This window comes from Balaenoptera acutorostrata, chromosome 10 (genome assembly GCF_949987535.1).
Source record: "Balaenoptera acutorostrata chromosome 10, mBalAcu1.1, whole genome shotgun sequence".
Lineage (NCBI taxonomy): Eukaryota > Metazoa > Chordata > Mammalia > Artiodactyla > Balaenopteridae > Balaenoptera > Balaenoptera acutorostrata.
In genome coordinates, this window is record NC_080073.1 from 46,306,909 (window position 1) to 46,332,504 (window position 25,596).

At 41.0% G+C, this 25,596-nt stretch overlaps 2 protein-coding genes across 8 annotated transcripts in view; both read left to right on the forward strand.

Moving 5' to 3' along the window:
- Positions 1 to 3,193: 3,193 nt before the first annotated feature.
- SS18L2 (SS18 like 2) lies at positions 3,194 to 6,253 on the forward strand. Of its 2 annotated transcripts, none has more exons than XM_007193447.3 (3): positions 3,194 to 3,413; positions 3,652 to 3,728; positions 5,614 to 6,253. In XM_007193447.3, the coding sequence occupies exons 1-3, from the start codon at positions 3,345 to 3,347 to the stop codon at positions 5,699 to 5,701; spliced, it is 234 nt and encodes a 77-aa protein (XP_007193509.1). In that variant the 5' UTR covers positions 3,194 to 3,344; the 3' UTR covers positions 5,702 to 6,253. The 2 variants fall into 2 exon arrangements, with proteins under 2 accessions (XP_007193509.1, XP_057410671.1); XM_057554688.1 differs by lacking the exon at positions 5,614 to 6,253 and adding an exon at positions 4,205 to 5,606 and having other exon boundaries at positions 3,198 to 3,413.
- Positions 6,254 to 9,834: 3,581 nt separating this feature from the next.
- NKTR (natural killer cell triggering receptor) overlaps positions 9,835 to 25,596 on the forward strand; it is a 49,746-nt gene continuing 33,984 nt past the window's right edge. For 4 of the 6 annotated variants that reach the window (XM_007193450.2, XM_007193451.2, XM_057554315.1 and 1 more), the window contains exons 1-4: positions 9,835 to 9,965; positions 10,139 to 10,219; positions 24,765 to 24,839; positions 25,402 to 25,509. In XM_007193450.2, coding sequence (XP_007193512.2) covers positions 10,162 to 10,219; positions 24,765 to 24,839; positions 25,402 to 25,509 — 241 coding nt within the window. In that variant the 5' untranslated portion in view covers positions 9,835 to 9,965; positions 10,139 to 10,161. Of the gene's footprint in view, positions 9,966 to 10,138; positions 10,220 to 24,764; positions 24,840 to 25,401; positions 25,510 to 25,596 lie in introns of those variants that run through there. The other 2 variants (XM_057554313.1, XM_057554314.1) reach the window with 2 other exon arrangements.

A 25,596-nucleotide genomic window follows, 5' to 3' on the forward strand; every position in this document is an offset into this window, starting at 1 on the left:
CTGGAAATGGATGGTGGTGATGGTTGCACAACAATGTAATGTACTAAATGTCACAGAACTGTACATTTACAAATGGTTAAAATGGTAAGTTTTGTGTTATGTATATTTTCCCACCAAAAAAAAAAAAAGGAAAGAGAGAAGAAACTCAGAGTTTATTTTTATTTTTTTATTTTTTATTTTTTATCATTTAAATTTTATTTTAGTTATTTTTTTATACAGCAGGTTCTTATTAGTTATCAATTTTATACATATTAGTGTATACATGTCAATCCCAATCTCCCAATTCATCACACCACCCCACCCCACCCCCGCCACTTTCCCCCTTTGGTGTCCATACGTTTGTTCTCTACATGTGTCTCTATTTCTGCCCTGCAAACCGGTTCATCTGTACCATTTTTCTAGGTTCCACATATATGCGTTAACATACGATATTTGTTTTTCTCTTTCTGACTTACTTCACTCTGTATGACAGTCTCTAGATCCATCCACGTCTCTACAAATGAGCCAGTTTCGTTCCCTTTTATGGCTGAGTAATATTCCATTGTATATATGTACCACATCTTCTTTATCCATTCGTCTGTCGACGGGCATTTAGCTTGCTTCCATGTCCTGGCTATTGTAAATAGTGCTGCAATGAACATTGGGGTGCATGTGTCTTTTTGAATTGTGGTTTTCTCTGGGTATATGCCCAGTAGTGGGATTGCTGGGTCATGTGGTAATTCTATTTTTAGTTTCTTAAGGAACCTCCATACTGTTCTCCATAGTGGCTGTATCAGTTTACGTTCCCACCAACAGTGCAAGAGGGTTCCCTTTTCTCCACACCCTCTCCAGCATTTGTTGTTTGTAGATTTTCTGATGATGCCCATTCTAACTGGTGTGAGGTGATACCTCATTGTAGTTTTGATTTGCATTTCTCTAATAATTAGTGATGTTGAGCAGCTTTTCATGTGCTTCTTGGCCATCTGTATGTCTTCTTTGGAGAAATGTCTATATAGGTCTTCTGCCCATTTTTGGATTGGGTTTTTTTTTTTTTTTTTAAGGGTTGTTTGTTTTTTTAATATTGAGCTGCATGAGCTGTTTATATATTTTGGAGATTAATCCTTTGTCCATTGATTCGTTTGCAAATATTTTCTCCCATTCTGAGGGTTGTCTTTTCATTTTGTTTGTAGTTTCCTTTGCTTTGCAAAAGCTTTTAAGTTTCATTAGGTCCCATTTGTTTATTTTTGTTTTTATTTCCATTACTCTAGGAGGTGGATCAAAAAAGATCTTGCTGTGATTTATGTCAAAGAGTGTTCTTCCTATGTTTTCCTCTAAGAGTTTTATAGTGTCCGGTCTTACATTTAGGTCTCTAATACATTTTGAGTTTACTTTTGTGTATGGTGTCAGGGAGTGTTCTAACTTCATTCTTCTACGTGTAGCTGTCCAGTTTTCCCAGCACCACTTATTGAAGAGACTGTCTTTTCTCCATTGTATACCCTTGCCTCCTTTGTCATAGATTAGTTGACCAGAGGTGTGTGGGTTTATCTCTGGGCTTTCTATCCTGTTCCATTGACCTATATTTCTGTTTTTGTGCCAGTACCATATTGTCTTGATTAGCTTTGTAATATAGTCTGAAGTCAGGGAGTCTGATTCCTCCAGCTCTGCTTTTTTCCTCAAGACTGCTTTGGCTGAAATTCAGAGTTTAGAGAGTAAAGGAGTAGAGTGAGAGCTACTAGAGAGAAAAGAAGAGGTAAGACTATATAGGCTCTTGGAGGCCATGGTAGAGTTTGGGACAGGGGAAAACTGAATGGATTTGCATTTTGTAAAATTCACTTTGGCTGCTGATGTTAAGATCAAAGTGGAGAAGGCTCATGGAAACTGTGGTAGGACCAGCTGGGATGCCAGTGCAGTTGACTGGGCAAGAGAGGATGAAGCTGGAGCTTAGGCAGGAAGGGTGGTAAAGAGGAACTGGGCAGGCTGCAGAGAAATATAGGAGCAAGATCAACAGGACTTGGTGATGAATTGGATGTGAAAGCGTGACAGAGTAGCTTCAAGGATGATGCCAGTTTCCACAAGTGATTCTTCGCAAAGTTTACATCACCAGCCCAGTCCTTGGCCCTGAGTTCCAGCCAAACAGCCAGCCACAAACTTCAACATCTCCATTAGACATCACCTCAAACTGTACAGATCCATAGCTAATTTATCACTCACACTTAGCCCTCTGTTAAATGGGATGAAACCTCCTCCGAGGGATGAATAAGGGAATTGTGGAGGGAGAGCCCAGCAAAGCAGATGAGCCTGCTCTGGATCAGGGCCACCACTCAGGGAAATGAAGATCTAGAAGGCAGAATTGCCCTGATACCCCTTTTGAGGAGTAAAGTCTTCCAAGATCTGCCTCCTAAATTAAGTGGCTGCTTCTCACTCTCTGCTACAGAGAAAACCAGCCTTGCTCCCATGTTCACCATGGATGGACTAGACAAAAGAGAAGACAACCAATTCAGAGTTTTAGTGGTTGCCAGCAGTAACACTGTGGCCCAAGAGGTTGGCCCAGCTTCCTCCCTTTATCTTGCAGCAAACCACCTCCGCAGTATGGTGCATAGGCTGTGCAGGGCAGTGGTTGAGATCAAAATTTTTAAAGCCAGACTGCTTCTGTTCAGATACTGACTTTGCCCTTAGTAGCTATGAGATCTTGGGCAAGTTACTTAACCTCTGTTTTCTCATCTGTAAATTGGGGAAAATAATAGTGCTTTTTAGGGTTGTAAATCTGATTTAAAAAAAAAAAAAGAAGGGCCCAAAGGAAAAAGAGGCCTATAGGCGAGTTTCTCCCTCAGCAAAGGGTAAAGCTGACACCGGTGTCTTCCTTGGCCCTGCAGGGTTTGGCTTGGCAGGAGGCAATGCCCAGGGTTCAGGCTCCAGACGCAGGCCTGGAGGCACCAGAGTGGTGTTGAAAGAGGTATGGATTTGGAGCCAGATATCCAGGTTCCAGCCTCGATTACTGTGTGACCCTGGGAAAGGTGCTGCCGCAAAGAGCTCCCAAAGCCTAAAAGGCGAGGAGCTGACGCCGGACCCCACCCCTGAGGCTAGCTTGCGCAAACACAAAAGAACCACAAACAGCACCGAAGCCCCAGGGGCGGAGTCGGAGGAGGACGCTGAGAATCGCTCTTGCGCGCCCAATCACAAATGACGTTTCGCCTGTTCCTTCCCCGCCCCCTAGGTGGGAGGACCCAATCAACGTCGAGAGCGTAGGCCCACTTACCGTGGGTCCTTGCTGCGGCTGTAGGGCGTCTAGGGCTGCTGGTCAGCTCTGGTCTAGACGCGCGGGGGTCTGCAAGGCGTGAGGCCGCTTTCCAACCTGGTTTCCCGGGATGTCAGTGGCCTTCGTGCCGGACTGGCTGAGAGGCAAGGCGGAAGTCAATCAGGAGACGATCCAGCGGGTGAGCTCTAATGCGGGCAGAGCGATCTTAGCAGAGATCCCGAAGTGCTACGGGTGCTGGAAGCTTCCTGGAGTGAGCAGCTGAGACTGGTGTGCCTAGGGTGACTTGCCGTCAGCTGGGAATGAAGTCAGCAGAGGCGCTGGGGCTGGAAATCCCGGCATTGGGGCGGGGGCGGGGGAAGGAGGCAGTTGTCCCCGCCGTCCTGATGTCGTGCTGCACTGACCCTTTGATCTTTCAGCTCCTGGAGGAGAATGATCAGTTGATCCGCTGTATTGTGGAATATCAGAACAAAGGCCGGGCGAATGAATGCGTCCAGTAAGTCCCCTCCCTATTCCCCTGACTAATGAGTTTGGCGGGGAAGCCAGTGTAGGAATACAGCAGCTGACCTGAACTAGGAGTCTTGAGTGATTGATCGCAGATGAGGCTGAGAAGTTACTTACCTGCCCAAGACCATACGGACAGTGCACTGTGAAGCTTGGAGTCAGACGTGGCTCCCTCTTCAAAACTTGAATTGTGCTCATTGCAAAGACTGCTTCACGTGAAGTCATGTCAGCCAATGACAGCAGGGATGGGGAGGAAAGCACTCGGAAAACTAGTGTCAGGAGATGATGAGAGCAGTGGCTGCTTTCTGGTCGTGGAACCCTGGCTCATACTTTTCTTGTAACACATGCAAAGACCAATAAAAGATTTCCAGGTTAAGACAGAGGTAAATTTGGCACAGTAATTTAATGTGCTGTCTAGCCATATGCCAAAATGAGAGAAAACAGCCTCTTTTCTAAATGTCGTTCCAGGAATTATGCCCCATTTATTACAGAAAAAAAATTTTATTTCATTGTTACTGAAGCCATGCTTTTCCCACCCCCTAAAAAAGTAACCTGCAATCCCGCACTGAACAGCTCAGTGGAATAGTAGAGATATCCATCTTTGGGTAAGTCTTTACATTGGACACTGGCATTTGGTAATTTGCTTTTGTACAGTTTATAGTAAATACTCTCATTTTTCTATATGGAAAATAGTTGCAAAACACTCTATTTGGTGCAGTGATTCTCAAACTATGGGGCAAGAAAGTTATCAAAATCTCCTAATGGACCTTTTCACACTGCACAGTCCACGCTTCCTGCCCCCTAGCCTGATTTGTCTTCCTAGGTGGAGAGCTCTACCCCCTGATTGAGAATCGCTATTATAGTAAGTGTGCATTGATCATGGAAGTGTCTTGTCCCTTCTTTAAGTTTGTTCAAGATTTTTTTTGGGGGGGTGCTGTGTGGCATGCGGGATCTCAGTTCCCCGACCAGGGTTCAAAACCGTGCCCCCTGCATCGGAAGCATCAAGTCCTAACCACTGGACCGCCAGGGAATTCCCTGTTCAAGATATTTTATAAGTAATACTGAGTACCAGGCACTGTTTCAGCCACTGGGGAATCAGTACCAAAACAGATACCAGCTCTGCTTTCATGGAACTTACCTTCTAGACTGTAGAATCATATAATTAGGCACATACTAATAAGCACTTCGAATAAGAATAAAGCAGGGTAAGTGGGGGGAAGAGTGCTAGTTTATACCCGGTATCTTTGATGTGACATTTGAGTAGACGCCTTAGGTGGGGAGCAGCTATGCAGATACGTGAATCAGAGAGAGTATCAGGTGGAAAAGCGCCCAGGCTAAGCGTGCTGGATATCTTCAAGTCATAGCAAGGAGGCCACTCTGGCCAGAACTCAGTGAGTAAAGGGAAAGTGGTAGGAGACGAGATCAGAGAGGGTAACTAGAGGCCCTGATCATGTAGGGCCTTACAGGCCATGAGGGCTTAGCTTTACTCATAATGAGATGGGAGCCTTTGGAGGGTTTTGAACAGAGGTATGACATGATCTTGACCTAAACTGTACAGTGATCACTCAGGCTGCTATGTGGATAATTAGAGTAGGGGTGCAAAGGTAGAGCAGGGAGACAGGTTAGGAGACTGCTCCAGTAGTCCAAGCAAGAAGTGATAGTGGCTTGGCCTAGAGAGGTAGCTATGGAAGTGAGAAGTGAGAACAGGTAAGATTCTGGATATATTTTCCTTTAATATGTTAAATAAGAAGGTTGACAACACTGAGTGATCCAATCAGTGGATGAGCCATTCACTAGGGTGGATAAATTCTTTTCCAGTTTTTTGTTCATGTTCAGGAAAAGCAAACGTCTAATTTTTACCTGTTTTTTACCCATAGGTACCAGCATGTGTTACACAGAAATCTCATTTATTTGGCCACCATCGCAGACGCCAACCCAACCAGTGCCTCAAAAGCAATGGAATAAACTTCCAGTTGGCTGTTGTGAGGAGTAATCAAATGTAATCTATTTCCTAGGAAATGGAGGCAGGATCCTTACCAACTCAACTGCTTAGAAGGTGAATGGAACCTCTGTGGCTCGAAAATGCAAAGAAAGCTACTAAATTAACCATATTCTCAGAGAGAACAAATATTTATTTTAATAATTAAGCGGATTCGCTCAATTAAGTTGACTCCAGGTGTCCTCCTTCCTGAAATAAGTGTGTTTGGACATCAGGGGCATCTTCGAGTCTACCTTTTCAGTTTCAACCTGAAGAGGAAACTGAGCAGGTATTGGGCGAGACTCCCGACTGAGACCCTGCCAATGGACATGTAACTGTGTGTTCCCTCCTACCAGTTTGCGGTTGTGGACTCCCTGACTGCTCTTTTCAGGTTGCTTTGAAATAAAGCTTGCCTTTCCACAAAAGACTGATATTGAGGTATAGGAATTTTCATGTAATAAGTTTTCCATTTGGTTTTTGAAAAAAAGTGTAAAGACTTCAAAATATATGTAACAACACCATTATCATTGCTAACACAATTAATAGTAATTCTTAATTATTATCTAACATCTACTAATAGAAGATGTGATAGGGGAGGAAGAGTATCTTTTTCTTTCTGTCCTTTTAAGGTTCTTGGCTAGGCCTCTATAACGAAAGACAGATTAATAAAAGAAAAGCATACAAATTTATTTAATATAAGTTTTATATGACATGGGAGCCTTCATAAGGAAATGAAGACCCAAAGAAGCAGTTAAACCTGAGCGTTTTTATAGTAAGTTTGATGAAAAGTAGAAAGTCATGGAAAAATGTTAGAGGACATAAGGGTATGAGCTAAGTGTAGTAAACTGGAGGGAGCTTAGTAAGGCCTTTTTGTTAAAAATCTGTGTCCCTCTGGATGTAGGGAGGACACTTCTAATATGAGGGTCTCATGACCTGTTTCATGGGAGAAGGTCTGAGAGTCCTTCCAGCATCTGCCATTTCTCAAATTGCTTCAGCTTAAAACATTCAATATGCCAAGGTGCCATATTTTGGAGTCGCATGCCCTGAATTCCACGATGTTCAGTTTTCTTTCGTTCCCACAGAACGTGTTTTTGTTGATATGTCTGAATCAGGATCCAAACAAGATTTACACCCTGCATTTTGTTGATGTCCCTTAAGTCTCTAAAAATACTTCACAGTTCCCTTTTCTTTTCTTTGCCATTTGTTGGAAAAACTCGGTCATTTGCTCTAAAATTTTTCACATTTCTGTTGTATCCCTGTGGTGTCATTATATCTGTCCCACTAATCGCCCACTTTTCCTATAAACTGGTAGAGGCTCATTCAGACTCAGGTTCTAATATTTTTGGCAAGAATACATCATCGGAAGTGATACGTGCTTGCTTTCGCATCACATCAGGAAATAACCTACTTTGATTTATTATCAAGTTCCTGATAGCCTTTCACTTAAATTATGAGCTGCCCAGCTTTGATCTGTTACTTCCTCAGGGATTACATAATGGTGATTTTCTATTTTATTGTTCTTTTTGCCTCTATTAGCTTTGTTCTATAAAGAACCTTCCCTCTTTGAGACTTAGCTGTTAAATGAGGCAAAGAGATTCTTGTGAACCCAAAATTAAAAGCTCCTTTTGTTGGAGTCAAGGGTTGCAACCCAGGGAGGCTGTAACATGTAAACAGTGAAGAGGGACCTCATTTTTGAGGCCCAGATCTAACACAACCTCTGAAAGTTCTGTTTCCTCAGCTCTAAAATGGGGATAATGAAAGTAGTATCCGCGTCCTCACGTTGTGAGATGGAGATAATGCAGTTGAGAGCTGGGCACATGGTAAACATCCAAGTGTGTTAGCTTTGTGTGTTAGCTGAAGGCTCTGGCCCTTTCTAGGCCTTCTCAAGTCTGGAAGGGAGACTGCTCCCCCACCCATTCTGCCATCTGTAGGGTTCTAACCCATCCTTGGTCTCCTCCCTCCTCTACTATTCATGTGGTTCGTGCTCATACTCCATGCCAAGTAGGCTGCTCATGGGCCTAATCTGATCAGCAGATATGGTGGGTGCTGTGCAATGTATTTAGTTTTTAATTAGTTGCTAATATTTAAAAAACAAGAGGATTTCCTAGGAAAGCCTGGCTTTCTAGCAATGCTGGGTTACAGATCCATGTGGCAACCATCAGCTGGAGTGGGATGGCAGCTGCCCCCCTTTATTAGACAGCTTGAACACTTAAAAATCTGTTAAGAGGGTGGATCTCGGGACTTACCCGGCCATCTAGTGGTTAAGACTCTGCACGTCGACTGCAGGGGGTGTGGGTTCGATCCCTGGTTGGGGAACTAAGATCCCACATGCTGCATGACATGGCCAAAAAATTTTTAAAGAGGGTGGATCTCATGTTGTGTTCTTACCACAATAAAGTAAAACAAAAACAAACAAAAAAAGTAGAGAGTGGTTACCAGATCCTGGGTAGAGGGGAGAATGAGGAGTTATTGTTTAATTGGTACCAAGTTTTAGTTTAGTTTTTTTAAAATTTTTATTTATTTATTTTTGGCTGCTTTGGGTCTTCATTGCTGCGCGCAGGCTTTCTCTAGTTGCAGCGAGCGGGGGCTACTGTTCCTTGCGGTGTGCCGGCTTCTCATTGCGGTGGCTTCCCTTGTTGCGGAGCACGGACTCTAAGTGCTCAGGCTCCAGTAATTGTGGCACACGGGCTTCACTAGTTGTGGCATGCAGGCTCAGTAGTTGTGGCTCACAGGCTCTAGAGCACAGGCTCAGTAGGTGTGGTGCACGGGCTTAGTTGCTCCGCGGCATGTGGGATCTTCCCAGACCAGGGATCGAACCTGTGTCCCCTGCATTGGCAGGCGGATTCTTAACCACCACGCCACCAGGGAAGTCCCCAAAGTTTTAGTTTTACAAGATGAAAATTGTCTTATGGATAGATGGTGGTGATGGTTGCACAACAATGTGAATGTAGTTAACAGCCTCTGAACTGTAAGCTTAAAAACAGTTAAAAGATAATTTTATGTAAAGTATATTTTACAATTTTAAGAAAATAATGGAAAACAATTACAACCCAACAGTGTGGTCCCAGCCTAAAGATACATCAGTGTAACAAATAGAGTCCAGAAATAGAATCGCACATGTGTGGTCACAAAGCCATGGTAATTCAATGGATAAATGTCTTTTCAACAAATGGTGGTGGAACTACTGTATAGCCCTACGGGGAAAAGAATGAACCTCAACTTCTACCTGACCCTACATCCACAAATTCTAATAGATCATAGGCTTACACCTATGGTGTAAGGTTGGGCTACAAAACTTCTAAAAGAAAACATAGGAGAAAATCTTCTCGAGCTTGGGGTAGGCAGAGATTTCCTACACAAAGAAGGACAACCCATAAAAGAAAAAATTGATCAAGTGATTGAATCAAAAATTAAAAACTTCTTTGCACAAGCCACTTTCAAAACAATGAAAAGACAAGACGCAGATTGGGAGAAAATATTCGCACTTACATAAACCTAACAAGACAGTTGTATTCAAAACATACATATATCATCTAACAACACGTTAGTATCCAGAACCCTTGCATTCTATAAGACGAAGAACGCGATTCAAATAAGGGCAAAGGTCTTGAACTGACACTTCACAAAAGAGGAAGAATGGCCTTGAACACAACTATACCAGTGACGCTGGCCCCAAAGCGGGGACGAACGCACAATTCAGCCTAAAGGCCTTTGAAGTGAGACAAATGGTCTAACGGGATAGTGTCATAACTACTCCTTGAGAAAAAGAAAACCAAAGCTCTGTCGCTTTACTACACGTCAACAACCTCATTCTCGCAACTGTTTCGCAGCTTCGGAAACAGCAAAGCCTCGCGGTATCTGCAAATACATAGACACGGCCCTGGAGAAAGGACCACAGAAAGTAGAGAGCACAGGCGCGTCCGGGGCTCCCAGACTGGGCGACTGATTCCAACGTACAAGGGGGGAAAGGGGCGGGGCAAAACAGGGCCAGCTCAGGAATAGGAGCGCCGGGGCTGGAGGCTCTTCGAGCTCCAAGGCACGCCCACGTAAGCGCACCCGCTTCGGTTACCCACCGCCTTCAAGACCGTACTCTCGCGGTATTTGTCACGACTCTCGCGGGGTTTAGCGTGGCACTGGAAGGCCGGGCCAGGGGGCGGGGGTGGTGGTCTGTTAGTGGCGTTGGGCTTCGGCCGTGGTGGCAGCGGTTTCTCCTCAGCTCACGGGGAGCATCTCAGGCTGGAGGCCAGCCAGGTGAAGAGCTAGCTTGCATGTGTGTGCGCGCTCCATGGGGGCCGGGAGGCCTGGGGTGAGAAGGAGCTGGTCTCGGCCTCGGGCGCTGTCGCACCAGGCCAGCGGGAGGTGACTGAGGCGCGGGCTCCGCCCTAACCCCGCGCCCTGACCGCTTTGCTCCCCGTCTCTCCCAGCTCTTGCCGCCGCCTCGGTCGCGATGGGGGCGCAGGACCGGCCGCAGTGTCACTTCGACATCGAGATCAACCGGGAGCCGGGTGAGCCGGGACACTGGGGAGCCCTGCGGGCCCTGGGCTTGCCTTGGGGAAGGGGAGGGGTCTACCTTCATCACCCCTCCCCCAAGCCTTTTTGGGAGCTGGCAGGCGCAGTCGCCACTCTTTTTTCTCCCGAGCGAAAGTCTGTGCAGAGGAGGGCGGCCCGGATACACGACTCCAATCCTAATCGGAATCCAGGCCTCACAGTCCCAAACTCCATGCCCCCCTGCATCCCCGGAATGAGTGTTCATGCCGTGCCTAGCGCCAAGAAAAGGGGTGCAATCCTTTGTGGACTTTGTCTCTCTCAGTGTCTCTAGGGGGCAAACACTCCCAATTTCGATTTCTGGTCTCTCACTCTGTACTGTGAGTTTTGGACTCGTATATTCTGTATTTCCTAATCCTTGTACCGCATTAATAGGTTAACTCCGCTTTTATTTTTCCTTAAGTATCTTTAGCCAGAATTTCTTGGTTCGTAGGGAAATGGCTTAGCACAAGTCTTGGGTGATAAACCAAAGCATTCAGTACCAACAGACTTGCAGCATGTGTGCGCTTAGCATTAATGTTTTGTTTTTAGGGAATCCAGCCATTCGTTAGTATATTTTGTTGAAAATAAAATATTTTCTTCTAGAGGGTAGTTGTTTCATTCTAAGTTACAGAGCGCGCGGGGTTCCAAACTGTTTTCTTACCTCTTTTTTAGTATCTGTGAGGGAAGTTTTAATTGGAGGCATATATACAGTCTTTTGTGCCAATCTTGTTCAGCAGATTCTACGTGCTGCTGTTCTAGACTCTGAGGATATAGCAATGCATTAAACAAAGGTCTCTCTTCCTTGTAGTTTATATTCTATTGGAGAAAGGCAGACAAAAAAATTTTTTTTGTCTTGTAGGAGGGATACTATTTTATTTTATTTATTTATTTTATTTACTTATTTATTTGGTTGTGTCGGATCTTAGTTGCAGCTGGTGGGCTCCTTAGTTGTGGCATGCATGTGGGATCTAGTTCCCGGACCAGGGATTGAACCCCGGCCCCCTGCATTGGGAGCGCCACCAGGGAAGTCCCTAGGGATACTGTTTTAATAGGTTGGTCAGAAAAGGCCATTTTGAGAAGATGACATTTAAGCAGACCCGAAGGAGATGAGGAGGTGAGTCGTGTGGATATCTTTGAGAAGAGCATTCCTGGTAGAGGGAGTAGTTAATACAAAGGCCCTGAGGAGAGAGTGTACCTGCAAGTTTGAGTAACAGCAAGGAAAGCCCACGGGGGCTGGAGTAAAGGAGGCAGGTGAGAAGCAGGAAATGGGTAAAAGCCATAGTAAGAACTTTGACTCAGTGAGATAAGATATTGAAGGGTTTTGAGCAAAGGAATGATGTGGTCTTAGTAATTTTGTTGCATTCTCTCTTTTTCATACTTTGAGGCTTGTGGATCTTAACCCTTACTCTGTAGTGAATCCACGTTTTGAATAACAGGGCTTATTTTTTTTTAAGAGTTAAAAATAGCAGACTCCTGGAAAGTGGAGGTCAAACAAAGGTTCTCTAGCCACGTAAAAGTACAGTACTCCTTTCCTCATATACGTTCATATCCTAGTTTTGAAAATGACTTTTGTCATGAAACATCTCCAGAATACGTTTGGTAAATGTAAAATGAACTTCGGTCCCCAACACTGTAATACCGTTCTGGTAGAAGTGACTAGAACTCTTGAGAACACTGAATCATATAGAAAACAAGGAATGCTTGCATTGTTCTCGGTTGAACCAGTTGATAATTGGCAATTTCATATGGTTCAGTCTCATATATAAATACTTCTCTAGCACTTTTCAGTACTTTTCAGTATATTATGTAAGTAGTAGATACTTGATTTTTACACAACTTTTTTTAAGGATCACTTCAGTTGTTTGAAATGAGGTGTCCTGCTTTGCAGGATTTAAACATTAGTATGTATGTCATTGAGTACTTATTCAAGTAATACTCTTCTCCTATAGTTAATAATTCACTTGATATAAATATCAATATAAAGTAATATCTTTGATTTACTTTGATAAACAGAGATCCTTTAAGAGTGGACATACTATCCACATTAATGAGATATCAAGCAGTACTGATAAAAATTGAGTTGAATACAACACAGTGTGTATTCTTTTGCATTACTATCAGTGGAAATTTGTGTATTTTTTTAGCAAACATGTGAATTAGACTTTTGAATAGTAAAGCCACCAAATGAATGCAAGTATATATTAGAAGAGGAAATGTCTTTAAATTATTTGAGTATAGTTATAGAACTCTTCATGTTGTTATTTCTCCTTGAGTGAGTTTTGGTAGTTGGTAGCTTTTAAGCAATTGGTCCATTTAATCTTAGTTGTCAAACAACATCGTTCCTTAATTTTGTGTCTGTGGGATCTATAGTGGTATTGCCTTTGTTCCTCATATTGATAATTTGTGCCTGTTGTCTTTTTTCCTTTGGCCAGTTTGGCTAGATGTTTATCAATTTTACTTCCATTTCAAAGAACCAGATTTTCGTTTCATTGATTTTTTTGTTTTGTTTTCTGTTTTCAATTTCATTGATTTCTGCTCTTTTTTTCTGACGCTTGCTTTGGCTTTATTTTGCTCTTTTTCTAGTTTCTTAAAGGAGAAACTTGGATTGTTGACTTGTGACCTTTCTTGACAAGTATTAGTATTTAATGCTATAAATTTACCTCTGTGAAGGACCCCACAAATTTTGTGTACCGCACAAATTTTGATATATTGCTTATCCTCTTTCAGTTCAAAATATTTTCTAATTTCCCTTGCAGCTTAGTCTTTGACTCATGAATTATTTAGAAGTGTTTTAGTTTCTAAATACTTGGATATTTTGCAGTTGTCTTTCTAATAATGATTTCTAGTTTAATTGCATTATGGTCAGGGAACATACTTTGTAGGATCTCAGCTTTTTAAAATTTATTAAGGTTTGATATGTTCTATTTTGGTAAACTTCCCAGGTACACTTGAAAAGAATGTATATTGTGCTGTTTTTGTGTAGAGTGTTCTGTAAATGTCATTTAGATCCAGTTGGCTAATAGTGTTGTTCAGTTCGTCTCTATCCTGGCTGATTTCCTGTCTTCTTCTTTTATTGATTACCAAGAGAGGAGTGTTGAAATCTCTAGTTATAATCGTGAGTTTATTTCTCCTTTCAGTTCTGTTAGGTTTTGCTCCATTTACTTTGAGGCTCATTTGTTAGGTGGATGCTTACACATTTAGGATTATGTCTTTTTTTTTTTTAATTTAATATTTATTTATTTATTTATTTTGGCTGTGCTGGGTCTTAGGTGAGGCACATGGGATCCTCGTTGCAGCAGGCAAACTCTTAGTTGCAGCATGCCTGTGGGATCTAGTTCCCTGATCAGGGATTGAACCCGGGTCCCCTGCATTGGGAGCACAGAGTCTTACCCACTGGGCCACCAGGGAAGTCCCAGGATTGTTATGTCTTCTTAATGTATTAACTCGCTTATCGTTATGTAATGACCCTTTTTATTCCTGGTAATTTTCCTTGCTCCACAGTCTACTTTGTCCAATGTGAATACAGCTACTGCAGCTTTTTATTAGTGTTTACATGGTATGTCATTTTCTACTTTTTATTTATTTATTTATTTATTTATTTATGGCTGAGTTGGGTCTTTGTTGCTGGGCGCGGGCTTTCTCTAGTTGCAGCGAGTTGGGGCTACTCTTCGTTGCGGTGCGTGGGCTTCTCATTGTGGTGGCTTCTCTTGTTGTGGAGCATGGGCTCTAGGCGCGTAGGCTTCAGTGGTTGTGGCACACGGGTTCAGTAGTTGTGGCTCGTGGGGTCTAGAGCGCAGGCTAGTAGTTGTGGCGCACAGGCTTAGTTGCTCCGTGGCATATGGGATCTTCCCGGACCAGGGCTCGAACCCATGTCCCCTGCATTGGCAGGCAGATTCTTAACCGCTGTGCTACCAGGGAAGCCATCATTTTCTACTTTTAACCTACTTATATCGTTATATTTAAAGTGGGTTTCTTGGAGATAGCAAATCAATGGGTCTTGGTTTTTAATCCATTTTCACATTCTCTGTCTTTTAATCAGTATATTTAGACTATTTACACTTAATATAATTGTTATGTTTGGATTTGTCTCTTTAATAATTGTTTTTACTTCCTCTGTTTTTATTCTGTTCTCTTTTTTGCCTTTTGGATTATTTGAATTAGTATTTTTTAAATTTTCAATTGAATTTTTAGAGCTATCTGTATAGTTTTTTTAGTGGTTACTCTAAAGATTACAGTATGTATGCTTGGCTCTTTACAGTGTACTTAGAATTAATATTTTACCACTTCAAGAGAACTGTTAAAACCATCCCACATATAGCATCCTTTACCTCTCATCTTATGTTGTACTTGTCCTATGTATTACATCTACAAACACTGAAAACTTGCTTTCAAATGTCACACTTTTTTTTTTTTTAATTTTTATTTATTTATGGCTGTGTTGGGTCTTCATTTCTGTACAAGGGCTTTCTCCAGTTGTGGCAAGCGGGGGCCACTCTTCATCGCGGTGCGCAGGCCTCTGACTATCGTGGCCTCTCTTCTTGCGGAGCACAGGCTCCAGACGTGCAGGCTCAGTAATTGTGGCTCACAGGCCCAGTTGCTCCGTGGCATGTGGGATCTTCCCAGACCAGGGCTCGAACCCGTGTCCCCTGCATTGGCAGGCAGACTCTCAACCACTGCGCCACCAGGGAAGCCCTGTCAGACATATTTTAAAGAACTTAAGAGGAGAAAAAAAATAGTCTTATCATTACCCTTTCTGTTACTGTTTGTTCTTTTTTGAAGTCTGAAGTTCCTCTGGTAGCATTTCGCTTCCACATGAAGAATTTGCTTTAAGTATTTCTTCAGAGCAGAACTTCTGGCAACAAATTCTCTTTGTTTTCCTTCAACTGCAAATTTTATTTTGCCTTTATTCTTGAAAAATATTTTCACTATATATAGAATTTTGGGTTAGTAGTTATTTTCTTTTAACACTTAAAAAATGTTCCACTCCCCTCTGGTCAGTATGGTTTCTGATAAGAAATCTATAGTGATTCAAACTGTTGCTCCCCCAAATGTAAATGTATTGTTCTTGTCTGGCTGCTTTCAACATTTATCTTGTCTTTAGATTTCAGCAGTTTTATTGTAGTGTGAATTTCTTTGTGTTTATTTTCTTTGGGGTTTGCTGATCTTCTTGAATCTGTGTCTGTCCTTTGCCAAATTTAGGGAGTTTTCAGCTGTTATTTCTTCAAATATGTTTTCTGTCCAACACTATTTCCTCTCTTTCTGGTACTTTGATGACACAAATATCAGAGGTTTGATACTACCCCACAGGTCCCTGAGGCTCTGTTTATTTATTTTTTCCATCTTTTTTCTGTTTTTCAGATTGGATAATTTCTATTAACTGGTCTTTGAGTTCACTTTTTTTTTTTTTCGAGTTCACTTTTTCCTCTGTCATCTCTGTCCTCCTTTTGAGCCCACCCAGTGAATCTTTAATTTTGGTTATTATACTTTTTCATTTTAAAATTTCCTTTTGGTTTTGCTTGTGGCTTTCTATTTTTCCAGTCATTTTAAGAGTGTTTGTCCTTACTTAGGTATGGTTGTAATGGCTGCTTTAAAGTCTTTGTCTAATAATTTCAACATCTGTATCATCACGGAGTTGCTGTCTTTGATTGTCTTCTTTTCCCTTATGAGATATGAGATTTTCTTGGTTCTTTAAATGTCGATAAATGCTGGATTGTATCCTGGACATTTTGTATGTTATGTTATATGACCCTGGATCTAGTTTAAATCCTGGGGAGAATATGGACTTGTGTTGTTGATGATGATGATGTTATAGCAAACAGTCAACCCAGTTAGGTTCAGCCTGCAAGTTCCCACCCACCTTCTGCTTTTTAGTGTCAGATCCATGCATAGTTCATGGATAAGCCCAGGAATTCATGTACAACTTAATGGGATTGTTTTTTTTTTTTTTAAAGATTTTTTTGATGTGGACCATTTTAAAATTTATTTATTTATTTATTTATGGCTGTGTTGGGTCTTCGTTTCTGTGCGAGGGCTTTCTCTAGTTGTGGCAAGTGGGGGCCACTCTTCATCGCGGTGCACGGGCCTCTCACTGTCGCGGCCTCTCTTGTTGCAGAGCACAGGCTCCAGACGCGCAGGCTCAGTAATTGTGGCTCACGGGCTCAGTTGCTCCGTGGCATGTGGGATCTTCCCAGACCAGGGCTCGAACCCGTGTCCCCTGCATTGGCAGGCAGATTCTCAACCACTGCGCCACCAGGGAAGCCCAATGGGATTGTTTTTTGAGCTCCCTCTTTTTTGAGATCTCCCCAACACATTCTGGCCCTTAGGGACTCCCTTTTTTGGTCATCTGGCTAGAAAGCAAGGGTTTTAGTTTCCCTGTTCTGCCATGTGCTTCCCATGACTGTGTCTGTCTCTGTCTCTGAGGGTAAGTGGCAACAGGATAGGGAGTAAAATGCAACAGGAATTCTTCCTAAGCTCTTGGGACCACAGTTCCTCTAGTCAGAGAGAAGGGTTCCCCTCCCTTGGAGTTTTATATGCTTGCCCAGTCACCACTGCTCTCACTGCTGCTGCCACTGCAGAATTCCTTAGGAGCTGGGACAAGAGAGTATGGAAAAAATACACCAAAAAAATGACATTTCCCCTATTCACTCTGATCTGTTGGGGCCCCCTTTCTAGAAATAGAGGGCTTTTCTTAGAGCTCTTTCTCTCTGTACCCAGTGGGCAGTTCCAGGTTTCAGATTGCTTTTGATTCCAGGCCAAGAGATATGGTAGGAAAAACAAAAGCAAAATTCATTGCCAACTTGGTGGGCTTTTGTGTTCTGATGTCCTTCCCCAATGCCTACTACCATTTATTTTTCAGTCCTTAGGTAATTGTTCCATGCTTTCTGTCCAAGGTTGTTTAGGTGCATTCAATAAGAAAGATAGGGCAGGGTATATTTACTCCATCTTGACTGAACCTAGAATTCCTTATAAATTTTTTAAAGGTCCTAACTAGTAGAAATTAGCCAATCCTTTTTCATCGTCTTTACAAATAAATTCATGTTTTCTGAAAGTATTAGCTTTTTGTGTGAAATATGATACCTAGTTTGGAAGTATAGATATGAAATTCTCATTGACAACTTTATTTTTCTGACAGGTAGGCCCACCCTTCTTTGGTTAAATGTTACTTCTCTCTATGGCTGTTAGTGGTTGGTTAAACTGAGTACCTTCCAGGGCAGACATGAAATAGGAATCTTGTTTTTCCTTCTTTGGTGCGTCAGAAACTTGCCTTTTACTTGCCTTATTCAGATCTTGTATCAAGAAATGGAGTACTGGAGCCCAGGGGACCAGGTTTTAGATATCTGTTGCAAACTGATTTAAGCCAGTTCAGTTAAGAATAGCTATTAAGTTCTATTTAGAGTATATCGGGGAGTCTCCGATAAGTTAGGTGATGGCTATAGATTGCCTTTGTCACAACGTTGCTACCAGGGCACAGTGAAAGCAAGTCTCATTTGCCACATGTAGACGTTGGCAAGCAAGTATGCACACAAGTAAGTCATATAACCAGTTCTGTAAGTTGAATGACGTTCCAGTTCTGTCCTTTTCAGTGCTCCAAACACTCTTTATGTGAAAGATTTCTGGTCTTGAAAATTGTCACACGAATCTTTTAGTGTTCTGCACCAGAATCCTCCAAAATCTTGACTAGACCCAGGACCTTTTTGGTGGACCCAGCCTTAGGTTCCACTCCAAAGGGTGACTCCAGATTTATATGTCCTGTTAATGGAAGGGTATGGATTATCTCCAAATGTTTTTATTCAGTCTGTATGTTCCAAACATCACTAATTTACCAATAAGAACCTGTTTCTAACATTCATCTTGCTAATTACAAGGCCTCTGTTTGATTAGAAATAAAGATAGCAAAAGCAATATGAGAGGCCACCTCTGGAGTCCGGCCTTTGATTTATCACCCCTGAAGGGTGTTTCTTTCTTAGAGGCCTAAGGTATAGTTTTAAAACTCATCTGATTACTTTATATGAGAATGTCTATGTAAGGTATTTTAAAATTAATTATAGTTGTAATACACTACATTATAGTAGTATAATGGTGTAGACCTTTTGTTTTCAAACCGCGAGATGGTGTCATGAGGCCAGGAGGAGTCAAACCCCCATTTTTTTCACTCCCATTCTGTTTGTATCCAGTAGGGTTTTCCAAAGGCTGCATGGCATATGATGACACAACAGATTGAATGCAGAAGCAGATAGGAAAATCTAACTATCTTCTATTACACTAGACATTAATGAGATTTGCAAAAATGTAAAACAATGACACTCATTAAATTTTTTGTTCATATTTGAAAATGTAAATTATTTAAAATAACCCATATTAAAAAGTCTTTAAGGTTCTCAGGAATTGTTTAGAGTATAGAGAGATTCTGAGACCAAAAAGTTTGAGAACTGCTCTTATAGACGCATGCTTTCATAGAACTCAAGCATTGGGCTTTATCTGCAGATGTTTTAAACTTTTTGTTTGGATATAATTTCACATCTATAAGAAGTTGAAAAATAAAAATAGGAAAAAGAATGCCCATCTATTCTTTACCCAGATTCACCTATTTACATTTTATACCATTTGCTTTATTAATCTCTCTCTACACACACAATTTTTTCTGAACCATTTGCGGTTCACCCACATCATGGCTCTTTACTCCTAAATACTTGTGTATATTTGTTAAGAATAGGGATATTCATTAAAAGAGTCTTAAGAAACATTAAAAAAATTTTTAAGAAAGAAAAGAATAGGGATATTCTCCTACATAACTACAATGCAGTTACCAACTTCATAAATTTACATTGATATAATACTTTAATCTACTGTCTCTGTATTCCATTTTTGTCAGTTAGCCTGAAAAGTCGATTATAACATTTTTTCCCCTCCAGTACAAAATCCAGTCTGGCATCAGATATTACATTCAGCTGTCATGTCTCTTTATCCTTCTTTTTCATAGCCTTTTTTTTGGTCTCTATGACATTGACATTTTAGAGGAATACAGCTCCTTCCCTTTTTATTTTTTAAAATTTATTTATTTATTTACTTTTGGCTGCATTGGGTCTTTGTTGCTGCAGGCGGGCTTTCTCTAGTTGCATCGAACGGGGGCTACTCTTCGTTGCAGTGTGCGGGCTTCTCATTGTGGTGGCTTCTTTTGTTGCGGAGCACAGGCTTGGGGCGTGTGGGCTTCAGTAGTTGTGGCTCACGGGCTCTAGAGCACAGCCTCAGTAGTTGTGGCGCACGAGCTTAGTTGCTCCGCGGCAGGTGGGATCTTCCCGGACCAGGGATTGAATCCGTGTTCCCTGCATTGGCAGGCGGATTCTTAACCACTGTGCCACCAGGGAAGTCCCCCCCCCCTTCCCTTTTTAAATAGAACATTACTTATTTTGTATTTGTCAGAGGCTTAAAGTTGGTTTTCCAAAGTGATAACCAAAGTGTTTCTTTAAAGGAATGCTTCACTTTAGAATTTTGCTTTATGTGGGCCTCAGAGCAATATTATAAAACCCTGGCAAGTTATCAAAATAGATAAAATGGGGATATCATTGAAATGGGTGTTTCAACTTTACTGCTCAAGGTTCACGTGAATTGAAGAAACTGAACAAAAAATGTATTCTTAGTAGGGCTTCCCTGGTGGCGCAGTGGTTAAGAATCCGCCTGCCAATGCAGGGGACATGGGTTCAAACCCTGGTCCAGGAAGACCCCACATGCCGCAGAGCAACTAAGCCCGTGTGCCACAACTGCTGAGCCTGCGCTCTAGAGCCCGCGAGCCACAACTACTGAAGCCCACGCACCTAGAGCCCATGCTCTGCAACAAGAGAAGCCACCGCAATGAGAAGCCCGCGCACCGCAACAAAGGGTAACCCCTGCTCGCTGCAACTAGAGAAAGCCCACACGCAGCAACAAAGACCCAACACAGCCAAAAATAAATAAATAAATTTATTTTTTAAAAAAATGTATTCTTAGTAAACATTGTAAAGTATTTGGAACTGAAACCAAGAAATAAGTTTTAAGTAAAGAGGAAGACAAATGTTTGAGTACTGCTTATGACCTTGGGCAAGCCACTTGACCTCTTTGTAAATGGAAATACTATAGAGTTTTGTTATTGTGGTTCTAAAGATAGCAGTACAGTGAAATTTGCTTGTATTCAAAATTACCCTTTAAACTTTAGACTCACACTCAAGATAGCTTATACTTTGAGATAGAACGAGCATATGAGATCTGATTTGTGCTGAGGGAACAGGAGAAATGAATCTCCCATCTCAAGCACACCCTGGGTCATAAGCCCATGAATACAGTGACTGGATGCAGTGGTCTGCACTATTTAAATGATTTCTCCCCTTTTTATACACTCATAAATTAATAGGACTTTAGTGCAATAGTGCCTGCATAATAAGGTTCTTGGAAAGTAATTAAATAATACAACCACCTGTCTTACAGATTGTGTTTTTGTAAAATGAATTTATTCTAATGGATAGATTAATTAAGGAGCAATACCGTTTGTGTTGTGACACAATTAGATAACAAGGTGGGGAACTAGTGACGTGGAAGAGAAGAACTGTGAACAGCACTGCTATTCTGAGTTATTCTTGTTGTCCTAATAGTAATTTGAAAGACCACAAGAAGGGTTGTGCTAATGACAGTGCTGAGAAAGGCCAGAGTGAGGTGTGATCAATTGTAGGATTTCCTCAATGATGTTTAAGTTTTATAACATATTCTTATAACTAAAAACATGCCTTTATTATTGATACTCTTAAGGAAAACAGTCATTTTTACTATGACCTGAAATTCCCTTGTCCCCAACCCCTATTGTCCCATGGAAACAGTTGTCTTTATATGTGATATTTTGGATAATGCAATGTTTCTTTCAGTTCTCTCGTTATTGCAGAGCTGCCTGTATTTGTAAAGAACCTAGCACAGTATCTGACATACTTTTTTTAAAGTTGCTTTAATTAGTGCACATGCATGAGCATGAGCTCGAGCACTGAGCTCATGTTCAGTTTTAGGGAAAAGTCTTGTTTCCATTTCTGTAAGCAAGAGTGTGCTCCCCACCCCTTTTTCTCCTTATTTTTTTAGAAGTAGGGCCCAGAGAATCCCAGTAATAACACCAGGCCTGGTTGAAAGGCCATGAAGGCAAATTCATATGGATTTTTATGGGGACTTTGAGAGAAGAAAGTTCACTTCTTAGCACTGTCCTTTTCCTTTTCTTTCTTTGCCTCAAAATGCCAAGTGAAATATACAAAGATTTTTCCTTTTCTACCTTTAACATAAGATGGCTGTTCCTTTTCTAATTCTCACCTCCTACCCCTGTTTGAGTCCCTGTGCTTTTCTGTTATTTTTCTATCTTTGTTGGTATTCATCTGTCCGTGTTGTTGCAAAGGAAATTCTGACATTGGTGGATGAACTAGCTGTCCAGTATGATATTTTACAGTTCTGATATGTACATCATTTACTTTAGAGCCTTTAGCAGTGTTTTTAACCTTGCACCATGGTATTGAGCCCAAAACAGTTTGGTTTTGCTCAGTTTTTTTCTTTTGCTCTTAAAAACACAATGCCATGGAAAAGACAAAACCTCTGCTCTAACCCCTGCCCCATGAGAATGAGAGGTCAATAGAAATTTCTTTTCTTCATCAGGTTAGAGGGTAAGATATTAGAGGTGAGCATTTTTTTAAAAATCATTGTAGTTAGATATCCCTCTCTGAATATTAGACCTGGAAATATAATCACATTTAACTGTTTTCATATGTATTGTACCATTAGAGTGTTCATAACTACTAATCATCTGTAAAGGAGAAACTAAAAATATTTGAAACTTTCATCAGTTTTCACTTGGATGCATTAAAGATTTTTTAAAAAACCCTTGAGGGACTTCCCTGGTGGCGCAGTGGATAAGACTCCGTGCTCCCAATGCGGGGGGCCCGGGATCAGTCCCTGGTCAGGGAACTAGATCCCACATGCAACTAAGAGTTCACATGCCACAACTAAGGAACCCGCCTGCCGCAATTAAGGAGCCCACGTGCTGCAACTAAGGAGCCCGCCTGCTGCAACTAAGACCCGGTGCAACCAAATAATAAATAAATTAATTTTTTTAAAACAAAAAAAACCCTTGATATTGAAGTTACTTCCTAAAAGAAAAGGCGAAGTTTCAGTTTTGATTATATCTTTTATTCTGAAAATTAACTATCTTAAAGGGATTCCAAAGATCTAAGTATGTTCTAGTTTGCAAAGCTAGGTGATTTTGAACTTGACACCCACCTAGCCAGCCATTTCTTAGGGATTTATGAAGAGTGATGGAAATACTTTTATCACACTGGTAAAATAGTTCCATGTAAATACAAAGAGTAGTATTTAATATTACTGATATTACATGCAATTTTTAAAATTCTGAAATGATTTTAGATACATTGCTGTCCTCCTTTTTGCTTTCTTTTCTTACCTTTTTCTTCATTCCTTTAGATATCAAGATCAGCTAGAAGGTTTTGAAATTGCTTTAAAATTTGGTTCCAGCACTCCATTTGGCACTGTTGACTTGGGAAAGTCTCCTTATATGATTCTATCTCCCACTTTTTATCCTTTAAGGCTGTCTCTTATGCAGTAGCTTTGTTTTGTCCTCAGAGGAACTGACTGACATGGCCAGGAATAAATTAAAATCATAGTGATACACAGTAAATCATTCTGTGTCTGTACTGCAAATGACTTATGCTTGGTCCACAGTTAATTTTGATTTATTCCACAAGTCTCCTTGAGTATATACAAATGTTCATAATGGAAAAGATTTTGTAGAATAAAGGGAAAGGGAACTCAAGAAAGTGATTATAAATCAAAATTCCATTTCTTATTTTATTGAGACACTTTCAGGAGGTATGCAAAGTCAAAACCATTTTTAGAATAATTAATTTGCCTCTTGCACTCTCATTCACAAGTCGAGTTTTCCAGAGATTACACAATATGTGATGATGTCACCACTCTGACAGCTGATGGAATGTGTGCTTGTGTATTCTTGTTTTTTGAAAGTTTCTGAGTTTTAATTTATAATACAGTGAATAGCAATAAATATAACCACATTTTAAAAGCTTAATCATTTTTAAGAATTTAAAGGAGGGACTTCCCTGGTGGTGCAATGGTTAAGAATCCGCCTGCCAATGCAGGGAACACAGGTTCGATCCCTGGTCCAGGAAATTCCCACATGCCGCGGAGCAACTAAACCCGTGTGCCACAACTACTGAGCCCGCGTGCTGCAACTACTGAAACCCATGTGCCTAAAGCCTGTGCTCCACAACAAGCGAAGCCACCACAGTGAGAAGCCCGTGCGCCGCAACAAAGCGTAGCCCCTGCTCGCCGCAACTAGAGAAAGCCCATGCGCAGCAACGAAGACCCAATGCAGCCAAAAAGATAAAAATAAGAAAAATAAAAAATAAAATTAAATAAACTAAAAAAATTAAAAGTTTTAAAAAAGAAAGAAAGAAAAAATAGTATAAAGGAGTCTTGAGACCAAAAGGTTTGTGAAACACTTCTCTATTGGCATAGTTAAATCGAATTTTCAGACTTGCTCCTTCTCATTTCCTGTTTATTGTAGGGTTGTTTGTTTGTTGGTTAGTTTTTAGGAACCATACCTGTTCTCTTTCTACTCTCTCAGGAATAGAATGTGAGTTTTAGTTGTGAGTGGCAGTTCAGGAAGTTGTAAACAGTTTTTTCATAAAGGTAAAAAGCTGATGTAGAGGACAGAACTTTCTTCTAACAGTACTGGCCGGAATGACTATCTTATGATATGATGTTCTCATCACTGGAGGGGTTCAAGCATAAATCAGACAACTATTACCAAGAGTATTTTTTTTTCCTTGGCTGTGTCGGGTCTTAGTTGTGGCACTCGGGATCTTCGTTGAGGCACGTGGGATCTTTCGTTGCGGCGCACAGTGTCTTCATTGCAGCTCTCGGGCTTCTCTCTAGTTATGGCGGGCGGGTTTTTTCTCTCTAGTTGTGGTGTGCTGGCTCCAGAGTCCATGGGCTCTGTAGTTTGCGGCACGCGGGCTCTCTGGTTGAGATGCGCGAGCTCAGTAGTTCTAGCGCACGGGCTTAGTTGCCCTACGGCATGTGGGATCTTAGTTCCCAGGGATCGAACCCGCGTCCCCTGCATTGGAAGGCGGATTCTTTACCACTGGACCACCAGGGAAGTCCTTCGAGAGTATTTTTAAAGAAGATTAATAGTTCAGGTAGGAGATACACTATAAGGAATCTAATAATATAAGGTCCCTTTAAAAGACACTTAAAATCCTACAGTTTTAGGGCTGAAATCAGTTTGGTTGCATGTGAATCCTAATGCTAATAGAGTGGGGTTCTTGTTAGTTGGTATTGCCTAGTTAAATTCTTTCCTGTTGAATCTCTTAAAAAATTAAAATGAATTACAAAAATGGGCCCTTTGATTTGTTAATTCTATTTATTTCTCTCATATAAAATATGATATATTTAATCAACTTGCTTACCTTTTTTTCATGTGTTTTATTTCAGTTGGTCGCATTATGTTTCAGCTCTTTTCAGATATATGTCCAAAAACTTGCAAAAACTTCCTTTGCCTATGCTCAGGTAAATGAATTATTAAATTATTTCCAATGAGAAGTCCTGGCTTACAGTTTTACCTTGCTTAACAGAGTAGATATTTTCCTTAAAAAGTAATGATCTGTGAAATGAGTTTAGCAAATAAAAAATATTATTTTCACTTATATGATGTTAGGGAAGCATTTCTTAAAGGGAAGAGAGGAGAAAGAAATGGTCTCAGAAATGAAAAAGGAAGTACCACCATATGTAATGAAATCTTTATCCATTGTAGTTTATAAAATAATAGTATATTCAAAACTGATTTATTTTGGTAGAATTTTACAGATTTTAGTACTTTGAACAAATTTAGCATTCCAGATTTCACAAGAAATTTAAGATTAGAAAATAGAGAAGCAGAACATAATGAGATTGTTCTTTGTTACATGTAATTGGATTTATATTTTTAAAAAGTAGAAAAAATAGGAAAAACATTTATGTTACTTATCTCTTACAGTGCCCAGCACGAGGGATTTGACAAAGGATTAATTGGATGGTGCTTTCCATGGAAGGATATGTTTGTAGCTAAACTTCATTTCTTTTTTTTTTCCAGGGGAGAAAGGCCTTGGGAAAACAACTGGGAAGAAGTTATGTTATAAAGGTTCTACATTCCATCGTGTGGTTAAAAACTTTATGATTCAGGGTGGGGACTTCAGTGAAGGTAGAGCTAAAAGTTATGCTCTTAATAACTCTATCAGTTTCTAAAGCATCTCATTATTACTTTTAATTGTAAATATAGTGTCACAGT